Source organism: Oryza brachyantha, chromosome 3, assembly GCF_000231095.2.
Source record: "Oryza brachyantha chromosome 3, ObraRS2, whole genome shotgun sequence".
Lineage (NCBI taxonomy): Eukaryota > Viridiplantae > Streptophyta > Magnoliopsida > Poales > Poaceae > Oryza > Oryza brachyantha.
In genome coordinates, this window is record NC_023165.2 from 2,086,986 (window position 1) to 2,106,918 (window position 19,933).

The 19,933-nt window shown below is 41.5% G+C and overlaps 2 protein-coding genes across 2 annotated transcripts; one reads left to right on the plus strand and one right to left on the minus strand.

The window, feature by feature from the left end:
- Positions 1-411: 411 nt before the first annotated feature.
- On the minus strand, positions 412-4,139 carry LOC102701424 (ribosome maturation protein SBDS). Its single transcript, XM_006649327.3, has 5 exons — positions 3,975-4,139; positions 3,133-3,843; positions 1,899-2,066; positions 877-1,318; positions 412-792 (listed from the first exon to the last, which is right to left on the minus strand). The coding sequence occupies exons 2-4, from the start codon at positions 3,595-3,597 to the stop codon at positions 878-880; spliced, it is 1,074 nt and encodes a 357-aa protein (XP_006649390.1). The 5' UTR covers positions 3,598-3,843; positions 3,975-4,139; the 3' UTR covers positions 412-792; position 877.
- Positions 4,140-12,990: 8,851 nt separating this feature from the next.
- On the plus strand, positions 12,991-17,393 carry LOC102701703 (xyloglucan galactosyltransferase KATAMARI1 homolog). The gene is made up of 3 exons (XM_006649328.3): positions 12,991-15,111; positions 16,228-16,291; positions 16,840-17,393. Exons 1-2 carry the CDS (start codon positions 13,290-13,292, stop codon positions 16,230-16,232), a joined length of 1,827 nt encoding a protein of 608 aa, XP_006649391.3. The 5' UTR covers positions 12,991-13,289; the 3' UTR covers positions 16,233-16,291; positions 16,840-17,393.
- The last annotated feature ends 2,540 nt before the right edge of the window (positions 17,394-19,933 follow it).

Genomic DNA, 19,933 nt, shown 5'->3' on the forward strand with positions numbered 1-19,933 from the left:
GGGTTAGGTTAGTAAGTTGTATGGTAACATAGTTAGGGATTAATATCTCATAAATTAATTATTAGTTATAGAAACCTTTAAAAATTAATTTGATTTTTAAAGCAACTTTCTAAAACTTTTTAAAAACACATTGTTTAATATTTTAGAAAGTGCGCGGATGAAAAACGAGCGAATATGAGTTTGTAAGCAAGGCAGCCGAACATAATCTAAATCTTTAGTTTTTATGATAGTCAATATAAAATCTATAGTTTTACCATAAACGTGATGTCTAATATGTAGTTTTGTGATAGAAAGGTTTGCGATGGTTTGGTGATAGTATACGTAGTTATATGAAATGTATTCATTTGTTTTCTACTCCTACAGATTATTTCCAGATCGAATCATACGAACAGTGCTGCAGAAACAGTCGGTAGCAAATTGACACTCTGTAGGTTGCAAAATCAATCTAAAAGTTTGCATTCAGCTGTGTTCACAAGAATGATAGCAAGAAACATGGCACTAACATGTGGTCTGGTCTCTCACATAGCATAGCATCCCATTGCAGAACAAGCAACATCAAAACTGCCACCAGTTTCACTAGGCCAACTTATACATCAGCAACCAGGTTCAGCTATCCTTCTGCAGCTAAACAATGTAACATACCACTCCATTTCGGTAGATTGCTAGCGTATATCGCAGTTACACAAATATTCCGTCCCCTCCCTATACAGCATCAAGAGATAACCCTTTCTCAAGCGAAAACACTGAAACTCCATGTACCACACAGAACGTTTACAGTCTCCGCGGCTCCACCTGTAGATAACATGGCGAAACAAAATATTAGGCACAACCTTTTGTACTAAGTCATTAGAATATCAAAGTGGAAGTATAGTTCACCTCAGAAATCATAGTCCTTTAGGTCCCTCTTGGAGTCAGCTAATTCCATTTCCACCAAGCACTCCTCTTGGCTGAGTGCAGGAAGGCCGTTCTTGTGCCGTGTGTAGTTGTGTTTGTGCCACCCAGATTTGCAATGCTCCCGATACAACTTGTCCTCCACAAGAACATCACATTCTTTGCATCTCCTCTGCTGTTTGCCTAGTCCCTGACCCAGATTTTCTGTCGTGCTTGAAATGGACTGTTTCTGCATGGCCTGGCCTATCTGAGCAACAGGATCAGTCTCCACTGCAGGCACTGATCGAGACTCTTCAGTGCTTTCATAATGATCCACAGACGAGCCACCTTCTGCATGCGCTGATACTGAGAGTACTTCCACCCTCCCTTGCACATCCTTCAATCTCTCCTCACACATGTGCAGAATAGATGGCTCAATCTCACACACCTGCAAAATATCGTACACATGGGGCAAACATAAAGGTTTTAAGCATGACAGGATGGTAATGCTCCTATGGGAAGTAATGTGAGGAAACACTAAGCAGCAGCAAGTAGGCTAAGTCCACAGAAGACTGAACAATGCAATAGCATATAAAGATCAAGCTTCTGAGTGACATGGCTAACATCCAAGTCATAGCAGTATACGACAATCCGTTTATCAATGAAAAAAACAGACTGCTATCTTAGGACAAGCTTCTGAGTGACTACTAAATTCTATAAGCATTAATTGGCATATATTTGTTGTTGCAGACTAGAACTAGTTAGAAGGACCAAGCATCTAGATGAAACAACCTTCTAAATGATATCATCCTCAAACCAAACCTTAGAGCTATAAAGCTAGCATCTAGAGGACAGCAAAAACCATTTAACAGCTCCATAATATTGTGGATGAAAACACGAACGACTACATAACCCGATATAACTTGTGATGAAATGCCTCTAGTAGTCATGTAGGGAACATTGATAACAAGCAAATCATAATCAGTGAATTAGTGATAACTGGAAGAAAGCATGATTAAAAAACTTACAACAGAAGGCTGGTTTCCAGATTCATCCTTTGAAATAACATTAGCATTCCACTCTCCAAGCTTCTCAGTAAGGCTTGCAAATTTGGACTTTGGTGCAGTGAACCGCACCCTCAATGGTGCACGCTTTATGGGGAAATGCTCTGTAAGCTTTTTAATAACTTTCAGTGCCTGCGCAATGAAGAAATCTTAGGTAACCATAATAAATTAGCTTCTTAATAATTTGCAGTGCCTACACAATGAAGAAATCATGTGACCATAACAAGTATGAACATACTACGTTACCAGTATTGTCACAGCTACTTCCTACAGTTTATCATCTGTTTATCATGAGAAATTGGCTCACCAAGGTTGATCAACCATAGAAAAAATACAACAAAATTGGTGCAACTGATACACAGCTAACATAATTGGTGCTACCAGCTCTACCAATGACGAGAGACATATAAGATAGAACAAAAATATCTAGCACATGAACTAAGAGTAATTATCTCAATACAAGATGCAGCTTACTGTTCCTGCAGCTCAGATTTGGATCCACATCAACATTTCAGACAATCTAAGTTTCCTATTCAGCCATGTAAGGGCTACATGCCTAACAGAGGATGAGGGAAAAGCTCTATTCCTCATTTCCAACAGGAGAAGTCCAGTGGTAGCTTACAGGAAAAATTCATCGCTTAAGTGTCATTTTCTAATTTGTATATAGTACCTAATTTTTATATGCAGCCATGAAGTTGCGTGCACCCACATTCACTATCTTTGGTTATGTGTCTGCAGAAACTAGATGTTATACATTCCCTATATTTGGTTCTGGGTGTGCACATTCACTATATTTGTGATAGAAAAAGAATTGAAAATCAAAGCTAGGATACAGTAGAACTTTCATAAATGAAAACAAGGATTTTCAAAACTTGAGCTCAAACAATCAGAACATATAATCTCCATACATGCCGTAACAAAAAATTAGAACATTACAACCAAGTAATTACTCCACCAGTATGCTCTTGTCAATTGATCCAACAATGTCAATACCACAGTATTAGTTGTACCTACAGTCCCATTGTGCAAAAAAAAAAAAATCTAGTTCTTCAAAATAAAGCAAAAGGATGAAGCTAACAAATCATATAGCAAGCCCTATTCGTGTACTGAACTAAAACAGAACTGCAGCACGCACATACAAGAAGAATATATGAAGTGGAAGTCAGAAACAAGAGGCAGTGGTTTGGTTAAGGAATACCTGTTCCTTGGAGGTGAGGTTGGGGTCGACGGCGAAATGGACGTCGTGCATGAGGCGCTCAATCATGGTGATGGTGTAGGGGCGGCGTGTCTCCGGATTGATTGTCTTGTCCATGACGATGGTGGCGACCTCGTGGAACTGGGAGGAGAGCTGGGCCTCGCGCTCCTTGCCGGAGACCTGGAGCTCGCCCTTGTCGAGGATCTCGAGGCAGATTTGGGTCTGGTCTTCGGTGCCGAAGGCCTTGAGGAGGTCCTTGGACTTGGCGAGGACGCCCTTGGAGACGTTGGAGTAGACGGTGTGGGACTGGAGCACCTCGTCCAGGTCCTTCTCCACGCGCGTCCGCCATGAGAGCACCTTGTTGGGGAAGCAGGCAATCTCGAACCGCTGCCCATGCTTGCGGAGCCGCACCACCGCCACGTTCGTCAGCCGCTTCTGCCCCACGGGCTGCACCAGCGTCCGCGACATCTCCTCCGGCGATCGAGGAAGGGGAATCAGAAACCCTAGCTTAGCTGTCTCTCTCTCTCTCTCTCGCCGCCGCGACCGGTGGAGAAGAGGAGCCCTTTCTAGACTCGACCAGACCCCTCAAGGCCTTGTTCGGTTCGCAGGGTTTAATTCCCAAGTGGACTTTATAGCAGGGAGGATTGGGTGAATCCTCACTCAAACTTGTGTTTGGCAGGGGAGGGATTATTCCCAAAACTTGCGTGTCAGGCCCTGATCCATTCGTGAGCAAAAGACAGTTGACAGTACATGGTTAGCTTGTCTTGACCCGTCGATGAAACACGACTTTCACAAATCAACAACTACATATGGCAAAATACAAACGCAAATTAAGAATGACGTACGTAAATCAGCGCCCGTCCCGCTTCTCGGGCCCTCGGCGCGGCGGCTCCCGGTCCTGCCGTCCCAGACTCCGCTCCGCACCTCCCGGCCGCACCTTCGCACCGGCGCGCCGCCCGTTCGCCCGCCGGTTGCCGGCCAACAGCCCTCCAACTCCAATACCTCCAGCCAAACAGGTAGTCGCCGCCCCCAATCCCCCAGCAGGACAGGCAAGAGCCCCGAGCCCCCGACCCTCTCATTAGGGTTAGAAATTGGGCCGTGGGCCTCAGTTAGTTGGTCTGAAATGGGTCAAAATAAGAAAAGTAGCCCAATAAACCTATTCTTATCTGTTTGGGCTGAAGTGGGTTTTCTTTTTATTTTATTTAATACATATATGTATACGTATCCTATATCATATATATTTATATATATATATATGTACTTTTAGAAAAATCTTAGGTATTCAGATGAATACCCGTGAATTAATGTTGGGCCCGCCACGGCAAATGGACTCCAACAAACCAGATTCGAACATCTAAATCATAACCATAGAACATATGTGAGAGAGAAGGAGAGGAGGGTGACGAGGTGCCGGGGTTGGAAAATTTTCTTTATCTCATGAACTTTTTTTTTGTGTGTGTTTGTACCTATAAAGTTTCATCTTTATTGATAGAAAATTTATCACAAAAACTACACAATAGACTCCCATCCTAGACGGAAGTCTTTTTGCGCCGGCTCCAACACCACTCCTCCGTATTTGTCGCGCCGCTAGCGCTCTTCCCCGCACTCGCTCGCGTCCTCCGTGCCGTCTCGCCGTGATGATACCAGATAATTAATATCATCTGATATCAACTAGTATCATCTAGTTAATAATTTATGTCGTTCTAACAGAATTCCGTTCTATAGTTGGCCTAAAAATTTATATATAGAAATAAATTTACCTAAACTTCGATTGAACGAAGTCCTTCTGGACTGAAATCATGAATTGGACTCGAAACCAATTCTTTTCGGATCAATGAGAATATCTAGTAGAAAAATATCTATGTTAGATATAACTACGAAAATTATATACTTAAAAATTATATGTATATATATGTGTGAAGCTATGTTCACATGGATTAGTAAACTTGACGTTCATCCGTTAGCCTTTTCGGATGTACCACCGCGTGTCCGCGTGCATACCGCCACGACGACATCGTTACTCACGTGGCTCGGAGAGTGTTCGGGAAATGAAACGAAATATACGCTGGCATGCACATATCAATTTATAGGAGTTTTTTTAAAAAAAGGTTTGAGTGAATGGATATGTTTATATAATTTTCTCTATCCAAAAAAAATGTTTCTAAGATTTTTCTATAGATCGTTTCTATGAATCAAATGACTTTCGTAAGAATTAGTCTAATCCAAATCCTTCGGGTGGCTTTGAGCTTTCGGTTAATGGCTTGGACGCTACCTTTTCTCAAAGAAGACAAGAAGAGTAACAGCAAACCATGGACCATCGTGTGCTGAATGAAACAAGATCTACAACCCCATGGATTATTTATTTGCCCATTGATGTAGTGTTCCTCTGATGGGCTTATTTATTATCGCCTACCAATTCGATTTCGGCCCAAGATGTCATGGATCCACTTTAGATCCCTTACTGTGCTTCAAGTTTTATACACGTCTCTCAACTACGAAATTAGGTATAAAGCGTCCCTCAACATTTAAACCCGATATAAATCTAGTCCCAAGGTGTTTTGATAGTGACCTCACCGCTTTAGCTGACATGACTAGAGATGGCAATGGGTAAATACCTATCGGGTATCGGTACCTTATACCCATACCCACCATTGAAATTTAGACCCATCAAAATCCCCATACCCGTCACGGGTATAAAAAATTTCCCATACCCATACCCGCCTGGGTAAGGCTCACCCGCGGGTCACCCATTTATCCGCCAAATTTGACATGACAATAAAAATAACATAAAATATTTTGATCCAATTGTAGCAACCAGCCAACGACAAGGCATCTGTATCAGTCAACAATATCATAAATCCCATCAAATAGTACTTAAATAGTAGTAGACAATATATAAATCCACGTAATTTCATATATGGGTTGAGGCTTAAATACCTAGGGTTTTATATTGGGCTAGCCTAATTTCATATATGGGCCAGAATGTTCATTTGGGTTTCCGGGTATTTATTACCCACGGGTATGGATATCATATGAACGTTCTCATACCCACGTACCCGTCGAGTGAAGGTATTTACCCGTTTATTTACCCACGGGTAATACATTTAACCCATACCCGTACCCTAATGGAGTAAATACACATCGAGTCTCGGGTCGCGGGTCCCGTTGCTATCTCTAGACATGACATCTACGTGGCGCTAAAAGCAAAATCTTCATCTAACGTGTCACTTGGTATTACAGTAAGCAAATCGATAGAACATTTAAAATAGTTTGAGGCCACATTCTTCTTCATTTGTCATTCTCTTTTTCTCTCTCCTCTTCCTTTTGGCTCACTCGTCTCTCAGCCGATGAACACTTAATATTACCGAGAGAATCGATTTGTATTGATTTTACAAGTTGACGATACTTATATACCAGTTTTGCGATAGAGAGATATGAATAAAACTTGACCCGTAGTCAAGGAATCAATGGACCTAAAATGAACTTCCTGTCGATCTCAAATAATATGAAAAGGCCCGTTTAATTTTTCCCTATGGAAGGCCCAGCTTGACCTTCTGTTCCCTGGCCAACTTCTACTGATGCAAGCCATGTTAAGTAGGTTTAACCTGGACTTCTCCTTTATTCAGATGTTCAGGTTCTATATATGCTCCCGGTCAATCTAGAGCCGACAATTGTGCCGTCAGTTTTTTTTAACTAATCATCGCGTTGGACTACTGCATCTCGTTTATAATATAATCATTTTTAGCAATTAAATTTTATACCATAATATAAGTATTTGTGTACTGATTCTCACCACTTCAATATTTTCAAAATAATCCGATGTTTACAAAGAGATTCTAATTAATTCAAAATTAAAAAATAACTACTAAAACGACTATAACACAATCTTTTAATATTTCTTTAGTAATGATTTAGAAATACTTATATTTTAGAATGAGGCTAATAGAATTAATTTATAAACTCATCTGATTAGGATTCCAGTATATGGTGACGTACACCTTCCCCATGAATGATGATCCAAGTTTTTCTAGTAGTACGTGGCATGGGTCATTTCGTTTATACGGGGTACGCCGTAGCGGCAGGTCGCTACCTACCTCCTACCCAGCTGTCCTCTCCTCTGTGTGAGTGTCTGGTTGCAGACTTGCAACCTCATCACCAGTATAATTGCAGAAAACAAGCGTGCAGAAATGCATTATTTAAGTTACAGTTTTACTACAATGCTAGCGTAAAACTGTAACTTAAATATGCAAACTGTAAAATATAGCAAGTTTAATACTGCTGCTAGATTTGCATGTTACCTTTAATTTTATTTATGTAACCATTTTTTAACCAATCTACTTATTTTTCCTTCTTATTTTTTCTGAGTTTATATAGGTTACTCCTTGCTCGAGGGTATTTTGCAATGCAATATTTTTTCTTGGAGTTTGTATAGGTTACTCATTGCATGTGAGCATTTTACAATGCAATACGCTAGGGTGGTTTTATGTCCTTCATACTGAGCATTATCATCTTAGCACAGACACTATTTAAATTTAATGCAATTACTCTCTTATTAAGTCTTGTAGAAACCATGTCTAATGTAAGATTTGTTTTTCTTATCTATATTTATTTACTCACTTGTAATATCATATGTTTCCTATGTGCTAGCTCATCTAATTTTATAAACACCGTCCTAGTCATTGTATTTTAAATGCCCCAAACTGTTACTCATCTCTCTCCTGACTTCTCTTATTTGCATCATCATTTAATTCAACACGCCATCTTGGAGCTCATGTTAAGAGGACTATGGTACTTGCTCTGCACAACAACAGATGACATCAGGAGTTTAACGAACTATTGCCTCCATCCCAGAATACTAGTATAAAAAATTTTATGATTGAATAAGAAATTAAGGGCTCACTCGAAAATAAGGATTGTCAAAACAAATGGAATATGAAATAGAAGGAATATAATGACAAGATTGTTGGATTCCTATTATCAAAATACATGAAAAAATAAATCTAAACTGTCATTTGATAGATATATAGGAACTTAAGACAGTGGGAAAAGAAATGTGGGTGAGACTTTATTCATGTTTTCCTCGATAATTTATCTAGAATAGACCCATAGGAAGCTTAGATGAGTGGGTAGAAATCGATTGTTTGTTTCAAAGGACTCCATAAGATTGTTCCCATTGGAACATAAATGAAAGGTGCCTACATAAAGAATAATTGTGATAATTGAGACCAGAAATCAAAATGTTTACGATGGGAATTGTAACCCTTTTTTCTTCTTCCCACCACCGCCACTTCATTCTCCTCGAGTCCTCTATTTGCCTCCTTCACCATCACCACCTAGCGAGCCACAACTTGGCCTCACCACTACTGCAAGGTACCTACAACATCGGTGAAGCCTATCGGACTTCCCTTCACCCCCTCTTGCCTTATGTCTAGTGGTAGAGCTATGCTTTGACGACCATGGGCAAATGTCCGGGCTCCGGGGGTGTCATATGCATATATACAATATGTCATAGTTGCTTAATTACAGTAATTATGTAGTGGCCCAGTAATATTTTAGCATGACCACTATCTAGGGTCAGGCTCGCCTAGCCTTAAGAAAATTTATGGTTCTGACACTAATTTTGTCCTCCTTCTCAAACCAGTGGAAGCGAGATGCCACTGCTTCACCATCTACCCTGGCTCTAGTGGCTTCTCGCAAAGTCCTATAAGCTCATCCCACATACAAATTTTTGTAGAGACACCGCCACAACCCCCTGCAACCTAAAATATCAGGGGATGAATTTTTAAGCATATGCTGACGATGCTCTTATGTTTGTCTTAAACACCGGTCTACCTTCCTCTGCTTACCCCACGACTTTATGCCTTTATTGATGGCTATGCTGCCTCATCATCCAACACCGAGCCACCAGCTACCACGATCACCCCCTTTAAGATCGGGGAACTCCCCTATCCACCATTTCCCTAAGCTTGAAACCAACCCTAACGCAGGCCTCGTTCGTTCCCTTCTTACTAAACCACAGATTTCCTCATTTTCCGTGTGCAAGTATTCCAAACTGCTAAACGGAGTGTTTTTTTGAAAATTTTCTATAGAAAATTGCTTTAAAAATCATATTAATCTATTTTTCTAATCTTTTAGAATTAATAATTAATTAATCATGTACTAATCTATTACCGTATTTTCCGCGCCGGGTAAGCTACCTTATGCCGAATGCGGACGCAATTGGATGTTAGAATTGCTATTTTTGCAAGAAATTTGTTTCAGTTTCATGTCGACTGTGATATAGTAGCAAATTCCATTTTATGAATGGTAGAATTGCTATTTTTGTTGGATGGAGAGTAATAACTCCTACTGGTACGTACTAAGGCGCCGTTTAGATTGAAAAAAAATTTTGTGATAAGTATCACGTTAAATGTTTGACCGGATGTCGGAAGGGGTTTCCGGACACGAATAAAAAAACGAATTTCACGGCTAGCTTGGAAACCGCGAGACAAATTTTTTGAGCCTAATTAATCCGTTATTAGCATATGTTGGTACTGTAGTACTTATAGCTAATCGTGGACTCTAGACTTAAAAGGTTCGTCTCAAGGTTTCTTTCGTAACTATGTAATTAATTTTTTGGTTCATCTATGTTTAATGTTTTATTTAGATGTCCAAAGATTCGATGTGATATTTTTAGAGAAAAATTTGGGAACTTGAACAAGGCTGCGAGCATCACTGTCAATCCTGTTTCTCCTCTCTGGACACGGTAACATGAATAGCAAGGGAAATTGCACTGTTCTGATTGAAAGCTCTGCCTGGAGCCCATGACCGGGCGCACTGCACACACCCGAACACGCCGGTGATCGTGGACCCAACAAACGTCGCGCAGCGTGCCGCCAAGCGGGGTCCGGCCGCGGCCGGCCGGCAAGTCTCTCCTCGACATGGTGGCAAATCCTTGCTGCTAAATCCCCCTCATTTGGAGCGTAATGAGTTGACAAATGGCGTGTTCTCCCGGCAGTTTTGGTAACCGGAGACTCGCATCGCACGTAGCACCACATGCGGACGACGTTCGTGAGACCCACTCCCTCGTCGTCAAGGGGGGCTCAACTCTCAAGGGTACATTTCCTGCAATGATGGCGCTCGACTGTATCGGGGGAGGGAGGGACAGGCCGGGGACCAGCCCAAATGCGTGACAAATTGTAGGAAGTGCCTCATCAGACAGGACCCCCTAAATTTCTCTGGGATCTTCCATCAAATTTACCGCTGCCATCTTGTGTTGGTATTTCTTGCTGTTCCATGTGCGTTTCGGTCTATATACAACGGAACCTAGCTTTGCTCTAGTGTACCGTTTTAGAATCCATAGCTGATTTTATAAACAACAATGATAACGATGTTTCGCCATTGCTGATGTATGCCAACTTGTTCGAGGCTCCGGGTTGTATTTTAGGGGTGTTTAGTTGGTGAAATAAAAACTTTTAGGTGTCATATTAGTCGATGGTTTTCGGACACGAATAAAAAACGAATTTCATGGCTCACCTGTAAACTGCGAGACGAATCTTTTAAGCCTAATTAATATATCATTAGCGTAGGTGGGTTACTGTAGCACTTATGGTTAATCACATACTAATTAAGCTTAAAAGATTCGTCTCACGATTTCTCACATAACTTTATAATTAGTTATTCGTTTTATCTATGTTTAATACTCTATTTAGGTATAAAAGTTCAATGTGACGTTTTTAGGTGAAAATTTTTAGAACTAACCATGGCCTAAACCATTCACGTTGCATGATGCAAAGAGGCGCGAGAACGATTCTATGGAGAAGGAGAACCGGAGAAGAGGCAGAAACAGTAAAAAAAAGCAGGGGCTCCATCGTTTCACAGTTGCAACTGCTTATAAGATATAATTTGAATTTTAAAACTTAATTTTGAACTTGATTTTGTAGTTTTTTTTATCATGGTTTGTTTTAGACATTTTGCTTTTGAGTCGCTATATACACGTATATAAAAATTTTACGTATAAATTATTTTTCATTTAAAAAACATATTTTCGCTTATTCCTCCAAAGTAAAATAATGGGAGCCCAGTGTCGGCAGACCTATGGCACTGCTCTACTCCAGTGCAAACAGCAGCTTCCGGTTTTTCTTTATCCCGTGTCTCGTTCTGGATCTCGGAGCGGATCCGGCACCGCGTGACGGCGACTGCCGCAACCTGCGCTCGCGTCGCGCTTGCTGGACAGCCGGCGCAACCGGTGCGGCCACCGGCACGTCACCCCCCGCACATTGCCCTGTCTCCCCGCTTTGACCGCCTACCGACGATTTCGCCGGCGAGCGAGAGCGCACGTTTTCTGCAGTGGCGCGCCATCCTGTGCCGTCCCCGTTTGCCCCCTACTATTCGTTTTTTCCTTCTTTTTTGTGGTTGCTGCCAATAGAACGCCGGTAAGTTACAAGCGAACCCACTAAACAAAAGTGTCATCTTCTTAACGAAAAAATTATGTGACCGAGTCTGAGTCGAAATCAATGTGCAATGATTTAACAGACAGTTTACCGGCACTTGGGTTTTCGTATTGTTTAGTCACAAATGGCCTGTACGCATTTGAGTAAAATTCAACGGCTGCTGTGAAAAGCCAAGGGATCGAGCAGTGCTTGCCATGCTGATATGAGAAAAAAGATAACCATGGGCCATGGCCTTTGGTTGAACTCAAGCTCCCGGCACTATGGAAAATATTGATACTCTCCCTTTTCAAAATATAAGTATCTATATTATTCAAATTTTATATACCAATATAAATATCTATTCAATAATTCTTATGATTTTAATCATTCTAATGATTTCAGAGCTAATCAGGTACTTAGAAAGAATCTAATCAAATAAAAAATTCCAAAAATGACTACTAAAGTGATTTAAAAAAAACTAACATCTTGCTCCATGCTAAACAACATATAAATGGTTAGGAAGTACTGCATACTAAAAACAAAAGGAACTATTACTCAACCTAAGAACGAAGACAATTTATATATCCTCTTTCTGTTTGATATGGTGAGCCTGATAGCAACCCATGCAATAATTTCAACAAGAGAAACGAGTACTGCTATCAAATAGTCATGGAATCCAGAATATATACAGTTAAACCTTAAACACTTCTGTTCCATATTATTGAGAAAAACTTATTAAGAATTACTCCGTCCATTTAAAAATAAGACAATGTTTTATCTCATTATTTTCCAAAATAATTTCAACTTTGAGTCATAATAATTGTATTGGAGTTCATAAATATATAAGGCAAATACATTGTAACTAAATAAGAAGGAACCACATACATTGACTATTTTATAAAATGAAGGGTAATGTAGTTTTTTTCTTTTATATTAGCATGTGTGATATCAGTGGAAAATGGTTTTTTTCGGAGAGAGTAATTGTTATATTTTGTCATAAAAATACCTCGAAATCACATGCTGACGTATTACAAGCATATGGTGTGAAAAATTAATACGGCTAGTCCATGACTAGCGACATCCGAGCACCGTTTCGGGTGTCCTAGAGTATGGTGCAAAGTGGGGAGTTTGTATGAACAAATCAAGCCCACATGTGTCGGTGAAGCCATAAAATAGACACCTCGTGAAAACAACTGAACAATCATACGGTAAAAAACAAAAAAGGAAGCTCACCTTCCCACCGCCACGTCCCGGCGTCCCAGGCGACCGCGCCTCTGGGCGCCCACGCCACTGACACCACCGTCGCACCCTCGCACGTCCGTCCTGAGACGGCCGGGTCGGTCGCCACGTCTCCCCTCCCCCTCCCCCACACCACCTGGTTTCCTCCCCTCCTCATTACTCCCTCCCCCTCGCCGCTTACTCCATCACCAAGCCGCATTCAAACACAAGGGAGAACTCCCCCCTCCCGAATCGAAGAAGACGGGGACAAATTTCGCGACCAAAAGTCTAAACCCATCGTTCGTTCGTTCGTTCGTTCGTTTAGTGGTGCTTTCTTTTCGCCACCACCCCGCGCGGCGCGATCCGCCGATCCGGTTTCCCCGCGCCGTGTCTCGAGCAGCGGCGCCGCTCCCGCGCGTCCTGTTTGTCGCTGGGGTTTTGGGGGTGTGTTGATGCGGCGGGATTCGGACCCTGGCCTGTGAGTTGGGCGGCGGCGGCGCGGCTGCGGCGGGGTCGGCGCGGGCGCGGCGGATGTCTGCTATGAGGCGGCGGCCGGTGCTGCCGTCACACCAGGACGGCATGGAGAAGGTGGGCGGGAAGCCACCGCAGTCGCGACTATGCTTCCTCGCCACGCTCTGCGCCATGTTCTGGGTCCTCATCTTCTACTTCCACTTCTTCGTCATCGCCAACGAGCCTGGCGCCTCTGCCGGGGCGCAGCCCGACGACGCCGGGGCGAGCATTTCCCACGCCGACCTTCCGCTCCCCGAACCCGAACGCTTCTCCGACCCCGTCGTTCCCCTCCCTCCGCCTGTATTCGTCTCCGAGCCACCGCCTGGCACCGTCTCGGAGCCACCACCTGCCACCGCTACTGTCCCCAAAGTGGAAGAGGAGTCCACGGCCGTCGTCCAGGCGGAGACGCCGCACAAGGAGTACGCGTTCCAGCGAGCGCTCAAGACTGCGGAGAACAAGAGCGACCCGTGCGGCGGCCGGTACATCTACGTGCACGAGCTGCCGCCGCGGTTCAACGACGACATGCTGCGGGAGTGCAAAAGGCTCAGCATCTGGACCGACATGTGTAAGTTCGTGAGCAACGATGGGCTTGGTCCGCCGTTGGGTAACGAGGAAGGGGTCTTCTCCAACACCGGCTGGTACGCGACGAACCAGTTTATGGTGGATGTCATCTTCAGGAACAGGATGAAGCAGTATGAGTGCCTGACCAAGGACTCGTCCATTGCTGCTGCGGTGTTTGTGCCGTTCTACGCGGGGTTTGATGTGGCGAGGTATCTTTGGGGTTACAACATTTCGATGAGGGATGCTGCGTCGCTGGATTTGATAGATTGGATGAGGAAAAGGCCCGAATGGGATGTGATGGGCGGGCGTGACCATTTCTTGGTTGGAGGCAGGATTGCGTGGGATTTCAGGCGCTTGACGGACGAAGAGTCGGATTGGGGCAACAAGCTGCTGTTCTTGCCTGCTGCAAAGAATATGTCGATGTTGGTGGTGGAGTCAAGCCCATGGAATGCCAATGATTTTGCGATACCTTACCCTACTTACTTCCACCCTTCCAAGGATGCTGATGTTTTGCTTTGGCAGGATAGAATGAGGAGCCTGGAACGACCATGGTTGTTCTCATTTGCTGGGGCTCCTCGTCCTGATGATCCTAAGTCCATCAGGGGCCAGCTTATTGATCAATGCAGGGCATCAAGTGTTTGTAAATTGTTGGAGTGTGATCTTGGGGAGAGCAAGTGCCATTCCCCTAGCGCAATCATGAATATGTTTCAGAGCTCTCTGTTCTGCTTGCAGCCACAAGGTGATTCCTATACGAGAAGATCTGCCTTTGACTCGATGCTGGCTGGCTGCATTCCTGTTTTCTTTCATCCTGGTTCAGCATATGTCCAATATACATGGCATCTTCCGAAGAACTATACACGGTACTCTGTTTTCATCCCTGAAGATGGCGTCCGTACGGGAAATGTCAGCATTGAGGACAGGCTAAAAAGTATCCAGCCAGATGTGGTCAAGAAGATGAGGGAAGAGGTCATCAGTCTCATTCCAAGGGTGATATATGCTGATCCAAGGTCAAAGCTGGAAACTCTGAAGGATGCGTTCGATGTTTCTGTAGAGGCAATCATTAACAAGGTGACACAATTGAGAAGAGATATCATAGAAGACCGTGAAGATAAAGATTTTGTTGAAGAGAATAGCTGGAAGTATGATCTGCTAGAAGAAGGGCAGAGGACAATTGGACCTCACGAATGGGATCCATTCTTCTCTAAACCCAAGGACAAGGGTGGTGATTCTACTAATCCTTCTACTAAAGCTGCCAAAAACTCCTGGAAAAATGAACAAAGAGGTCAGAACTAAACTACAGGTAGTTAGATATGTGATTGAGGGAATGAAAGTAGTATTCCTCTCTGAAGAAGCTCTGATGCAAATACCTTGCCCATAGGTCAAAGATCTCCAATACAGTAGTTCTGATGATCATGTATGTTCTTGATGATCTAGCCCCTACAGGTGCAAGTCGTGCCACAAAAGATGCTCGTGGAAAAATGGCACAGCCTTTGAATTGCCCCTATAAATATCATTTCACACTCTAGTTTTTATTTTGCTTCGCTCAATAATACTTTGTATGCCCTTATGGGATTTGTAGGTATATCAATTTTGGTATTGTTTTGTTTTGTTTGCTTTGCTCTGTATGTGTATGGTTTAGAATTTGTGTATACTATCTTTTCATATGCACAATTAGTAAGAAATCAAGGAAATACTTGTTGATATGACATTTCTTCATGCAAGGTATTACAACGTTTGTGATCCCAGATAATGCTTCAGAAGGATGCATACTTGCAGACTTGAACTAGCTCTACTATATTGCAACTTAATGGCTGCAGGATGTTTGTTTATTTGTTCAGTTGCTTAGGGCTGGATGCTCCAATAATGATTGTGGAAGCCTTAAGTTGTCCTCTTCCAATAGCTATGACAGGCTATAGAGTTGACTATACATAAACAACAAATTCTGTTGTTAGTTACTTCCATCTGAACTTGCTTGCCAGTGATGTAAAGTAGATGCTATTGCCTATCAAGTAGTGAATGGTTTCTCAATGCCTGAACGGCCTTCTTATTGATCAGTGTTTTTTTAGGCTTTTAGCCAGCGGTGATAAAATTGGGGTTTCTTAAATCATTTGTCAATCGCTTCCTCAGTGCTTGTTCATGGCTATGTATCATGTCTGCTGGACTGCTTGAATTATGCAAGAAACTAATATATGGCCATTCTTTTTTTTTTGTCTTAACACTTATTTTGTTCATATTCAGATTTATCTTATTGGGAATTTAGACCTTATTGGTCTCAACGTTGGAAGACCAGTAGTGAATTGATATTGCAAAAACAATAATTATGTTGTAATTTTGTTGGCTCATTTATGGCAGTCTTGAAATGAGATGTGCTTATCTCCTTTCTATGGTTGTCTCATAGGTTGATGAACACACCACGGCTCTCTGAAGGATGAAATAGATGAAATTACGGTCCCAAGTTTCAGGTATATTCTCGCAGCCTCGCTAGATTTAAAATGTAATGCATGTCAGATATGTAGATTGGCATGGCGTGTAGTGGAAATTTTCTTCAGGCATCAACCTCTGGTGTGATATACTACATGATATTTGATTATATTTTAAAACTTGAAGCATTTTATGCAAAAGAAAAAAAATCATATCATGCTCTCAAGTTATGTCTTGTTCATTGTGTCGGTCCATCTGACTTCGGTTAGCCCCCCCTGTGGTCCTTTGTGATATAAATGGGACTATGGGAACAGTATCACGTAGTACCAATTAATTGGTACGGGTGAGAGTGGCATCTGCTTTTGTTTTCTGCACGATAGCTGTTTTATTGAAGCTCACGGTATCTACAGGAATCTACATTCGTAGCACAACCATCCATAATTGCTATAATCTAGTGTATGTATAATATTCTTCATTTCTACTCCGTGCAAATCGGACCGACACCATTTCTATAATCTAGTATTATATGTATAGCGTTCCTTATTTCTATTCCGTGCAAATCGGACTGACACCTTGACAATTGTACCAGAAAATTCTGGTGTCCCGTTCTTTGAAGATGGAATTAGGGCTGCTTGCTGAGGAACAGCCAGTCATTAGTTCATCAAGGCTCACACAAGTCACAGAGGCAAATGACACGTCGCCTTCATCAGTGTAAGCCAAAAGCAGATCATGTCCTGCACGTTCCCATGTTGCTGATGAACTTGACATGAAAAAGCGCGGCATTGTTCCGACCTTTGGTACTCGGATTTGGGCCCGTGCAAGTAAGAGATGGTGTCATGGCCAAGCATAGGATCCAACCGGTGGTACTAAGCGTACAGAGGGTGTTATTATATTGGACAGCGATGCTTTTTAGTCGAATCTATGTTTTTAATCATTTGCTCGTTGCTTTCCAAGTTTTTTTATAAGTTTACCCTTCAGACTTAGAGAGCAGGTACAATAGCAGATTATTTCACAGTTATAAGCATATTTTAAAGAGATAAAGAGAAGAGAGAAGAGAGGTGGACTATTAATTTGTAACCAACTACACAGACTCTAAGACAATATATATATGACATGTGAGATCATGTACTAATGTTTTGTAGATAACTATTGTATGAATTGGCTATTAAATTGACTATAGATGAATTGGAGCTAGTAGTTGGCTATACTATTGAACTTGCTCTATCTATAAGCTTATATTATAGTCAACCCATATAATAGATCGGCTATAAGGTTGGCTATAATTTTTATCTCTTAGAGCACGTACAAAGGTATCTATTAGTTGACTCTCTCAATTACCACGTAAACAAATTTGGTGATGTGGAGGAGAAAAAGGGAAGCAGAGAGAAAAACTATTGTCATGCATAGTAACGGCTTAGAGTCGACTCTTAGCATTTATTAAAGAAAACTTTCTTGCATGAGAATATATAAAAAGAAAATTAGCTTAATAAAAAATATTTTATTAAATTAATGAAAAAACCACACCTAACTCTACCTCTATATGTATCATTATAAAATAGACTCCTGTTCTTGACGTGGCTTAAGATAAAACCCACAACGAGTTCTGCCTTTGAACATGTCCTTATCTCTTTCTCTTACCTTTATATTTAATGCATTTTTCTTAGAGTCGGTGAATAATCATCTCTTGCATAAGAGCCAACCCCACCTTTTTTTCATTACCTCTTTTCTCCACATCAGGTTATAGTCAACTTATAGTCTACTATTATACATGCTCTAAAGCATTCATCTTCAAAAGCTGGTGATTCTTGTATAGCTTTGTCTAGCTATTAAAGCTGATAAAACTAGGCCAGCGAGGAGTACATGTGTTGCATTTGAAAAATAATGGTAGCAGCTCTAATATGCATGTGTTTGATCTACGCTGTCTTAAACCGTACCTGCACAGCAGCACAGATCAACCGTCGCCTGTAGCATTTGCTAGTTGCAAGATGTCGTCTGATGTCGGCGTCGTGTGGAGCAGGAGACAAGGAGCCCAGTTCCTCTTCTTTGGAGCATTGAATATTCGTCTCCCTTTTGGCCCACCAAAGAAATGTATCGCTGCGATCCAACACAGCGATTCTCATGGGCCTCATTGGGCTTAAAGTCCTGGCAGGAACACCATAAGGTGGCCAGTTGCCTCCTAAGCTCTTCCCACGCACAAAATTGGTTACTTTTGGCCCACGAAAGAGCGTTAGCGAGATCAAATTGGATTCCACGGTCCATTAATACCCGAGGGTTGCACGGCCTGCTTTATCCCCTCTCCAGCGATGTACAACAGTACAAGTGCGCCTCCTAGGTTTTCATCCACCTCTGTCAGTGTACGTAGAGCAAGTTTGATACTCCGTATTAGAGCTAACTACTCGCTATAGGTTTATACTAGCTGACGTTTCACGCTTAAATATAAGATATATGGATTAATGTGGGTTGAATATATTGAAATATTGAATGAATATAGGGATATATAGATAAATATATATTAAATGTGTTAAAATTATGGATCAATATACGCCGAAATACTGTGACAATGATATAGAGGACGGTGATTTTTGAGATGTTTACATATTAATCTTTAGAAGCTAACAAATTACAAAGGATGTTGCAGGTTTGTACGAGATTTAAATATAATAGTTGCAGGAGGGTGATAATATGACATATATGTATATTGAGCTTTATAGCTAGTGGAAGAGAACTATATAAAGAATACAATATAACTAAGATTAGCTATAAGGTAGGCTCCACTATTGCACCCATATCTCTTTCTCCTTATATACTTAATATATATAACTTGCAAAATCTAGCTTTTGAATGGAAGTTAACATTACTTTATTTTTAACTTTCTTCCTCCGGTGTTTATAATTGGCTTATAACCTACTATCGTACTTGCTTTTATACAACATGCAAACATACCGCAATTATACAACAGAAATATAGAATTATGATGTCAATATAGGGATTAAAAACATGCCGCATATTATAAGTCTATCTCTCTATGTGTGTGAAAGTCTCTCCATCCATATTCATTAGAATCTGTATGCATCTGATCAAGGCTAAAACTAAAACAGAGTGAGTAATACTCAACGGTGTTAAATTTACTTGAGCTCTAAATTTTCCTAACTCACTACATCTATTGTGCTGCATCATATAGGAATATAACATGTATGGAATAAATTTATGAAAGATAATAATAATTTGGAGGCCAATGGATCTTTTTATTTTAAAAAAATTATTGGCAGATCTATCAACACTGCCAAATAGACACATTTTACATGTACTAATTGTCCAAATGCATTTGCTGGGAAACACATGCAGACATGCTACTTTTGTGCCAAAATATAAGTATCGTTAAGTTGTTCAACATGGATTAATGTTGAATAATGTCTCTTAATAAATGAGGAGGGGGTGGAGGTGGAAGGATAGTTTAGGATAAAATGGTAAAAATTTTGAATAAAAAATGATAATGGGACAAATAGTATTTTGAATAAAAAAGTTATGTTTTTTTTTACGAGATTCAAATAGAGGAAGGGAGCTTTTTTTTTTTTTGGTTTAAGAGAGGTAGGGAATCCATACAGTCAGCCAGAGAAGTCGAAGAGTCTCGGAGAGATTCCTCCCGGTGCACTCAGCGAGCCATGGCGGCGGCGGAGGAAGCG

What these genes read in the sequence shown, in the direction of transcription:
- LOC102701424 (XM_006649327.3), bottom strand. Translation starts at nt 3,597, where the DNA reads ATGTCGCGGACGCTGGTGCAGCCCGTGGGGCAGAAGCGGCTGACGAAC. An exon ending in ACCTCACCTCCAAGGAACAG is followed by an intron (nt 2,067 to 3,132) that starts GTATTCCTTAAC and finishes TTCATTGCGCAG; the next exon opens with GCACTGAAAGTTATTAAAAA. An exon ending in CTGGAAACCAGCCTTCTGTT is followed by an intron (nt 1,319 to 1,898) that starts GTAAGTTTTTTA and finishes GATATTTTGCAG; the next exon opens with GTGTGTGAGATTGAGCCATC.
- LOC102701703 (XM_006649328.3), top strand. Translation starts at nt 13,290, where the DNA reads ATGTCTGCTATGAGGCGGCGGCCGGTGCTGCCGTCACACCAGGACGGC.